Raw genomic sequence first — 10,051 nt, forward strand, 5'->3', positions numbered from 1 at the left:
TTTTTCAAAGCTTCGGTTTACCATCCAAGAGATGTGCAGGACACAGTGGTTTTCCATCCATGATCAGAGGGACTTTACCAGACAACCTGATAACAATAATCAAATGGTGCCCTCTAGTGGCCGGACAACGTCATACACCATTCCCTCATTTGTACTTCTCGTTTGTATTGCATAATGAGCAGTTAAGTCCAAGAACAAAACAAAACAGAAAATGTATTTAACAAGGCTCTCCCTATCATTTAGGGTCCAGACAATTCATCTTCAACATTTCTTCACTATGCTCTTTTTTAAAACTTGCTTGCAGACTTGACCTTCACAGTACAGCTCCTAAGCACAGAGAAAAGATACATGTTAGGTGAATACGAGTTAGCCTATTCACACGCACATTGACAGGCAGAAGTGATATACCCCCCCCCCCCCCCCGCCGACCACTTCGCTTTGCTGCCTCAAGGCGATTGGTTACCCCGTTTAAGTTTTTGTCTTCAGTTCAAACTTCTTACCAAATGCAGTTGATCATCCTCAATCCAGTGTGCCCAGCCTCTGTTCCTCTTCTCCCCTGTCTGCTCAGCCACCAGCCTGGCACCCTCCCATGTCACCAATGACTGAAAGACACACACACACACACACACACACACACACACACACACACACACACATCATCCCTGCACGTTTACAAAATGATACTATTTGTTAATAATGTACAAAAACATCATCATATAACATGGAACATTCAACATTTTCTCAACTTGACTGAGCCTGACAAGTACCTTGCAGTGTCGGTCATCCAGTCCCTTGGTGAACTCCTCAAACTCCCGTCCCAATGTGAAGGGAAAGGTGTAGTTTCGTAAGGGGCTGAGGGTCTTGATCACGTACAGGTCTCGATCACCTTCCTCAGATTCAACCTCAGGGCAATCTTACGTGTGATAGCACTGATACCTGCGGAGGGACAGGGAGCTTATAAGCCTGCGTATGTGTGTGTGTGAGCGTGCTGATCCCATTATCCTACTCACTTTTTATTCATGATTGCACTGCCAAATTCCAAAATAATTCTATTGTTAAATTTTAAGAATATACAACAGTAACTGTGTTTATTGTGAATGATGAAGTAAATTATAGAGAATCATTTAGTCAGCTGGTGTGCTAATAATAATCACATTTTAATGTAGGCACAACTAAAGAAGTCATTGTTGATTTCAGAAGGAAAAATGTAGCCTACAGCACAATTCTATATGGAGAAGTAGAAATGCTTATTTAAATGCCTTGGTCTACAGCCACCAGAAGATCTGTCTCCAAGCCATTATAAAGAAGGCACATAAGCGTCTTTATTTTCTATGAACAAGAAATTCAAAATGAGCACTGGCCTGTAATCAATCTGTGCCAATTCTACTGCCAGCATTCTAACTGGTTCCATCAATGTTTGGTTTGGCAACTTGACTTCTCAAAATCACAAACCTCTAGAAAGAATTGTCTGTATAGCTCATCACAATTGGTGCTGATGTTCCATCTTTAAAGAACATTTACACAAGCAGGGTTCTTAACAGAGCCAAGGACATAGTCAAGGATCCCAGACAGCCTGCAGCAGTGCACATCTTTACCCTCTAGATGAAGATATCAGGCCATAAAAGCGATTAGTTCCAGAGATAGCCCAGTGCTTTATGTCTTTTGAATGATCCTTAGCCTACTAGCCTATATTCTAATTCTCATTCTAATATTTTATTGATGCTTATTTTGTTTTATTGTGCTCTTCTCGTATGGCAGCATATTCCAATGTAGGCTATAGCCTATATCGACAAATAGGCCTACTTGAACATTTTCACACACAATATCAGTGAAATTGATAACATTTGACTGATTCAACAAGCGTAAGTAATATTTGCATAGTCAACAAATGGATGGATCAATGGTAAGTACAAGGAGCGAGCAGAAACACACGCCCTGAGCCTGACGCGCCAGTTGGTTTGTTACAGTCTCGCCCATCCAGCTGCCCGGCAAGGTAAACGTGTCAAACCAAGTCTCTTAATACCACCAATGATCGGTTATCAAATGATCAAGACACTAAAAAAACTCAACTCTGGCCCTGAAAACCGTGCATACTGTAGCATCATCATAATGACCTAAATTTAATGAAGGAAATTTGGAGATGACCAGGCGTTCACTTTAGATATTACATTTTTACAATTTAGAACTTACCAAGTGCAATCATATAATCCTCCATGTTGACATTGCTGAGCATGTCCCACGTCCCACAGAAGCCCACTGGCATTTTCAGACGGGGTGCTCAAGCTGCAATACGAAGGTGGAGGAAAAACTGTCACCTGTAGACTGAACAGGATGTGACGGTCGGCTATCGCAGGGATTCGCTTATGAGGGATAGAGGGAGGTGTGCCTTCTGTTCATTCGCTGTCACCTGAGGGCTAAGGATGGGGTTGGTGTTCCTCTAAGATATGGGATGGGAACAAGACATGTCATACTTGACTGCGTGCAGCTTGTATGACAATCCTCTTCTCCCCCGGGGAGCACAGACAATTATTAAAGTATTTTGACCTACTGTAGAACATAAGTAGGTGACAAACTACTACAACTTGGAAAATGAACATAGTTGAATCTCTCTCTATCTCCTCTCTCTAGCTCTCCAAATGAGAAACTGAAAGACAAACTAAACTATCGACGCTATGCAGAAAACTGTGTCTGGGGTGTTTTCCTGCCAAGGCTATTGAGGTAGAAAAAAAAACCTTGTGTGGCCATTTGACATTGCCAAAAACACCAAGATGAATGTGACTATGAAGATGAATGCATTTCATTTGTTCCTTGCTGATACAGTATATATCAAATACAGTAGTAATGTGCTTTTGCTTAGATTCAATTCTGTTTGAGTGCCACTGTTAACAACTTGAGGTGTTGAGGTGTTGAATGGAAGTTGTTTGTTTGTACCGTCTCCGTTATCCCTTTTACATTCCACCATCACTGTCAGGTTCCATGCATCTTTTAGCACCGTTCTGTATGAGAACAGTAAAACACACCCATCAAAAACAGTCAGTTGCTCTCACACCAGTATTCAAAAACAAACAGATTAGGTTACTAGGTTGGAGTGGTGTCTCATTTCCATGTAAAACATGTTTGATCTTAAACAAGGTATTCTAATTTCTTCACACTGGAATCAGTAAATGCCCTGTATAGTTACCTAGCCCTACTCGACCAAGGTTGCACTATGCAATTTCACTAATATACAACACATTAAGGGCAACCCTTGCTGCCGTCTGTATCGGCACCAATGTGAACATTATTGCGTATGACACTTTAGTGTCAGCTGATTGGATTATAACTATGCTATACTTCGACCTACAAATCACAGGGCGCTTTCACAGCATGTAGCAAGCGTTCTGTCCCGTCTCTGTTCCACCTGTTCTGTGAAGAGAAGACCTCAGGAAAAGATGCTCTACTGAAACAGAGCAAACTAAATCTTCCTTATCAGAAAAGTCACGCGTTTTTGACGAGGCACTGGCGGACGGACGTGGACTACTTCATAGTGTCAAAACCAACGGAAACAAAAAGCGACAATAATCAGTCCAGCCACAAAACCTATCCCCGCCCCCGCTAGAGGAGAGGTGGTCCTGGGGGAGGCTGTGAGGCAGCGGGTGATGGGGAGGCTAGCTCAGCTGGAGGAGGCGGAGCCTGTGTATCTCTGCAAAGGGGCCAGGACGACGTCAGCGTTTTTCTGCTCGCTCTCCGCGCTGTACAGGCTCTGCTCCCGGATGTAGCGCACCACGGGGTCGGGCAGCAGGTACCGGACGCTCCGGCCGCGGCGCAGCGCCCGCCTCACGTGAGTGGCCGAGATCTCGTTGGTCACCCACTCGCGGACCACGTGGATGTTCTGCCGGTGCCTCCAGAGGGCATCCGTCTGGTGGATGAACTTGTAGGCGTCGCTGCCGCTGCGGGTGATGCAGACGAGGCCGTAGCGGCCCGCGATCTCGGAGATGTCCTCCGGCTTCCAGAGGTTGGGGACGGCGAAGGATTCCAGCACGTCGGCGCCGCACAGCAACTTCAGCTGAGGGCCGTCTGACGGGGAGCGAAGAGAGAGGGAGAGATAGAGAGATAGAAAGAGAGAGAGGGAGGGAGGGAGAGAGAGAGGGAGAGAGAGAGGGAGAGAGAGATAGAAAGAGGGGGAGAGAGAGAGAGAGAGAGAGAGAGGGAGAGATAGAAAGAGAGAGAGGGAGAGAGAGAGAGAGAGAGAGAGAGAGAGAGAGAGAGAGAGGGAGAGAGAGAAAGAGAATGGGGTGAAACTAAGTCAGTGTTAAAATCATCACAAGCACTGAAAATCCCGTTTACACAATGACTACCCTGAATAGTGGGATTTATGATTTGGGGATGCTTTGGAATGTTAAACCACTTTCAACTGCTTTTTGATTTGAGAATCCTTAAGTTAATTTAGAATACCTGAATTCAAAAATAAATGGGAACATTTTGCATTAGGAAAATGAACAAAAGGCAATAGCTGAAATGGGTGCGTTTCAGGTCAAATGAGATAAAACGATTTAGGGAGGTATAATACATGACATAGCCTACTTCGCCTACGTAGCCCATGTAACATCAAAGGTTTACATGGGTTAATCGGCTTCATGCATGTGTGAGGAATGTTGCCAGACGAGGTTGGAAGGCTGGATCACGATGTTCCGAGATGCTGCAGACAATGGAGTCTTCAGCACCGTTTGTTCTTGTTTTACCTTTTCACCTCTGGGCAGATCACCTGCTGTCTCACCTTACCTTTCTCCTTCAGTTGGTGTGACGGGGTGTTGCCACTCTACCATACATTCACACCCTCTGTCTCTGGGTGTAGAACAACTGAAGCAAGGTCTTTCTACTTTTCAAAACTCATCGCCGTCAATATCACTACTGTAGTTTGAAAGACCAGACCTCTTCCATACAGATGGCAGACTATCAGACTATTAATAGATATATAGATAATATATTTAAAGATATAAATATGTAAGCTCCCTTGAACAGTGTTTGGCCGTAGTAGTTTGCTATACACACTTCTTTTGTCTTTGACTTGAGTACGCTAGTTTTCGAATATACCTCTTGCGTGATAGGAGGCTGGGCATTCAGGAGCGTGCTCCTCCATCCTCCTCCTATTGGAATGCTTGACAGTGTCCACTTCGTCATTGTTCTGATCTGCGGCCACCACCTCTCCATAGTGGTGTCTAGGTAACAGAGACAAGATGGGACATGTTCCGAATGAGACCGTACTTAGTAACATGGGATGCGTATGGCTCCAAAACATTTCACACAATGGGGTGGCTTTTGGCACCGGGGTGAAAGATGAAGTTCAGCCAGTTAATGAGACATCAATGAAAACCAGTCATGCATAGTCAGCACGAACGGTGCTTTTGTTTCAGACTCCCTGACTATAAAAAACACCTTCCTCATATTATCTTCACTGAGACTGAGACCATATCAGCGCATTCATCTCTAGCTGCAAATCCTTCAGTTAATTTTGTCAGTTTGTTTTGATTGTCTCGTTATGTTGAGTGTGTGCAGGTGTAGTACACCAGATGTAGCAGGCACAGTTTGGATGTAGCATGCTGCATTTGGCGTAGCCTACTGAAAAGAACCAGAACCACCCAACAGAGGGAGGAGCTGGTTTCTGGGTTCAATAGCGAATTGCGCTGCCACCACCTTTTTTTAACCGGTGGGGTCCGGCGTCAGAACACACACACACACACACACACCACACAGGCGTTAGAAAAAGGACATGGCTATATTAATCATTTCATTTCAAATGCACACCAGCATGGCTCGGGACGCTCCCCAAACCCCCTATAGCTGCCCGCCCCCCCAGACGCTCCAGGCTTAAATTATAACACTGCACTCTCACTGCAAAATAATGTAAACTGCACTGCAAAAGAATATAACTGCACTCTCACTGCAAACGAAACATGCACGTGTAAAACCAAAACTCCAAAACAACCGGCCTGCCACATCGTCTGAGATCGGGACACATGACTTTCCCTCTCCGAAAGCTTAGCTTCAGTTAATATAAGATTCATTCATTAACAATGGTTATGGTAAGCCATAGTTTGTGACAGGCTGTTGACATGCGACAGCCCTGAAAATGATGTTGAAGGGAATTCCAAACGAGCGTTATTTTGACACTCTACTCCCCATGCCCATTTTACAGCATTGCCACCCAGTGGATATAATCGGAATTACACACTCTATTCAAGGAGGGGAGGACAAAATGAGTTTGTTGCCTTAGTCATATTAATTTTGTTATTTTTATTACATTTTTGCACAGGCCATAATAATAAACGTATTTAACCTAACTATATAAATAATTAATACTTCTTCCTTGACTTGAGTCAGTCATGGCAATTCTAGAATTAGAAGTTTGGCCATACTGTAACAGATTGTCTCACAATGATATGACATCATATTTGAACACAATGATGTCACAGTATGACTATGACAGCCACATTCTAGTTCATAGTTAAATTTTTCTCTGTCAGTGGTCAGTGACATTTTGAAGTGGTTGGTGTATGCAATGCAATCCAGTGCTCCTAACTTCTCCATGGCCTCCCTGCACATTGGGGATCTGCACCCCGACGTGACAGAGGCCATGCTGTATGATTTATTTAGCCCCATGGGGACACTCCATTCTATCCGGGTCTGTAGAGACAGGATCACCAGGCGCTCCTCAAGATACGCATATGTCAACTTCCAGCAGCCAGCTGACGCCAAACGCGCTCTTGACACCTTGAGCTATGAAACAGTCATGGGCCGACAGCTCCGGATCACGTGGTCTCAACGCGACCGCACCCTGAGGGACAACGGAATTGGGAACATCTTCCTGAAGGGTTTGGAGAAGTCCATCGACAGCCAGGCCCTGTATGACACCTTCTCCGCCTTCGGCACCATCCTCTCCTGTAAAGTGGAGAGTGACGAGAACGGCTCCAAGGGCTACGGCTTTGTGCACTTTGAGGCTCCGGAGGACGCTGAGAGGGCCATCAAGAGGATCAATGGCATGCTCCTCAACGGTAAAAAGGTGTTTGCTGGCCCTTTCAAATCCAGAAATGTACGAGAGGCCGAGCTGGGCGACCAAATCAAACAGTGTACCGGCATCAGTCTCTACATAAAGAACTTGAAGGAAGAGATTGATGAGATGCGACTGAGGAAGGAGTTCTCTCCCTTTGGTACCATCATTAGTGCCAAAGTCGTGATGGAGCGCGGCCGCAGCAAGGGCTTTGGGTTTGTGTGTCTGTCCTCCCCTGAGGAGGCCTCCCGGGCCATTGCAGCGCTGAACGGACGCATCCTGGCCACCAAGCCCCTGTATGTGGCCCTGGCCCGGCCCAAGAAACAGCCACGGGTGTATCTAACCAACAGATACAGGCAGCGAATGGCCGTCAGGCGTGCCATGCCCAGCATGGAGATCAAACTGCCTGCACAGCCCTCTGGATCCTCCATGGCTGCCATCCCTCACACGTCCATCCAGTGTGTCTCCGCCCAGACCATGGGCCCTCGTCCAACCTCGGCTCCTACAGCTCCTGCGCGTCCTGCTGTCTACCCGCTGGGCATTCGGGAGCGTGCGAGAGAATGGAGGTCTCGGACGACCTCCATTCTGGCTGCCACTCCACCACAGCAGCGGAAGCAGATGCTGGGTGAGTGTAGTGGTCTGGTTGACTGTTCACTGTTAATTGTCTGGTTCACTGCCAATTGCCTGACCCACACTTAAAGCCCTTGTAAAGCCTGTGCCCCCAGTTAATTTAAATTAACCGTCCAATTTTCCCCTCAAGAACACAACATGGAGCCTTGGTCCACGTCCATCCAGTGTGTCTCCGCCCAGACCATGGGCCCTCGTCCAACCTCGGCTCCTACAGCTCCTGCGCGTCCTGCTGTCTACCCGCTGGGCATTCGGGAGCGTGCGAGAGAATGGAGGTCTCGGACGACCTCCATTCTGGCTGCCACTCCACCACAGCAGCGGAAGCAGATGCTGGGTGAGTGTAGTGGTCTGGTTGACTGTTCACTGTTAATTGTCTGGTTCACTGCCAATTGCCTGACCCACACTTAAAGCCCTTGTAAAGCCTGTGCCCCCAGTTAATTTAAATTAACCGTCCAATTTTCCCCTCAAGAACACAACATGGAGCCTTGGTCCAGCCCACACGGGACCATGTCGGGTTACCAAAAGGTAAGTAACCCCCCTAAAGGTTTATATTTCATATACCATGTAAGCATGGTCAGTCAACTTTATCTGGTTTTGTACAGTCCTGGACCTAGACCCACTCTCTATTGAGACCAGACAACTCTTTAATGCCAGGCCACTATAAAGGTTCTCAGGATCTTGTCATTTCTCAATATCCATACTCAATTTCTATAGCTGAGCTTAAGAGGGAGAACCTCAAGCTCAGGATTTACTTACATACCATGAGCAATGAGCAAATAAATTATTGGATTAGCTTCAGTGACTTTCTTTTCATTGAAACAGAAAACTCCACCTCAGTTGATCTCTACAACAATTGAGGATGAGGTCAACGACCTAGCGCTGCAACTGGAGGCCAAGCTGAGCCCCCCTCGCCCAAGGGAGAGTGGGAAGATGGGATTTTGGCCTTGTGTTGCCCCTGCACCAACTCCACCTACTGGCCTGGCACTAGAGGCAGAGGGCAGGCCTCTGAGGAAGGACAGAGAGACAGGGCACTCCTGCTCCTACATCCATGCTCCTGTGAGTGCCTTTAAGCTTGCTCCCCCTGTGATGGCCTCTCCAACACTCGAGGAGGTGGTCAACGACTTGGCACTTCAGCTGGAGGCCAAGCTGAGCCCCCCTCGCCTCAGGGAGAGTGGGAAGACAGCTTTTTGGCCTTGTGTTGCCCCTACATCCACTGCAACAATTGGCCTGGCACTAGAGGCAGAGGGCAGGCCTCTGAGGAAGGACAGACAGACAGGGCACTCCTGCTCCTACATCCGTGCTCCTGTGAGTGCCCTTAAGCCCGCTTCACCTGTGATGGCCTCTCCAACACTCGAGGCTGAAGTCGACTTGACACCTCAGCTGGAGACCAAGCTTGTGTTGAGCCGCCCTCTTGTCAGGGAGCAAGCTGGAGCTAACCCTCTGGTCAGGGAGCAGGCTGGGGCTAACCCTCCTCCTGCCAGTGGACCTGCCAGCACAACGCTTCACACCATTGGTGCCAGTAAACCCACTCCACCTCTGATGGCCTCCCTAACAATCGAGGCGGAGGTCAACGACCTAGCGCTGCAGCTGGAGGCCAAGCTGAGCCTCTCTCACCTCAGGGAGAGTGTCGCCCCAGCTGCCTCAACTCCACCGATGGGCCTGGCGCTGAAGGAGGAGGACAAGCCTCTGAGGTCGGAGAGACAGACACGACACTCCTGCTCCTCCACCCGTGCTCTGAAAGGCTCGGGACGACCTACTCGTAGACAGGAATGGGGTGAGGTCAAAACAGCCTGGACAGCCATTTGTTTTTTGATGCTCTCCATTTTGCAGGTTAAACAATATTAATTTTGTGATTTCAGATCTGACGGACATTAACGTCCAGCTGAACCCTGCATCAGTGAGCTCGAGCTTCACTATTGTGATTTCAGGTCTGAAGGACATCAACGTCCTTATTAACGAGAAAAAGCTGGTAAAGTCTATCTATCTATCTATCTATCTATCTATCTATCTATCTATCTATCTATCTATCTATCTATCTATCTATCTATCTATCTATCTGTCTATCTATCTGTCTGTCTGTCTGTCTGTCTGTCTGTCTATCGATCTATCAATTTATCTATCTGATATATATGTTCTGGGCTGAATTACACTGTCAGTGAGGATAATGCACTGAAAATCTTACTATTGTCTGTTTTGACAGATTTGACAGATCCAGTTTTGGATGTTCGCCTGCCTGTGCGGACAGTGCACACACACACACACACACACACACACACACACACACAGAACTACACACACACACACAGAACTACACACACACACACACACACACACACACAACTGCACCCCCCCCCCTCCACAGACACACACACACACACAGAACAACAACATACACGT

At 47.1% G+C, this 10,051-nt stretch overlaps 1 protein-coding gene across 1 annotated transcript; it reads right to left on the minus strand.

Annotated features, from left to right (window-relative positions):
* Positions 1-3,652: 3,652 nt before the first annotated feature.
* On the minus strand, positions 3,653-7,410 carry LOC311330010 (nicotinamide/nicotinic acid mononucleotide adenylyltransferase 1-like; the record flags this gene model as incomplete). The annotated part of the gene is made up of 3 exons (XM_084461960.1): positions 3,653-4,056; positions 5,074-5,198; positions 7,376-7,410. The coding sequence occupies 3 exons, from the start codon at positions 7,408-7,410 to the stop codon at positions 3,653-3,655; spliced, it is 564 nt and encodes a 187-aa protein (XP_084318086.1).
* Between the last annotated feature and the right edge of the window lie 2,641 nt (positions 7,411-10,051).

The sequence above is a fragment of the Borostomias antarcticus genome (assembly GCF_949987555.1).
Source record: "Borostomias antarcticus genome assembly, chromosome: 3".
NCBI lineage: Eukaryota > Metazoa > Chordata > Actinopteri > Stomiiformes > Stomiidae > Borostomias > Borostomias antarcticus.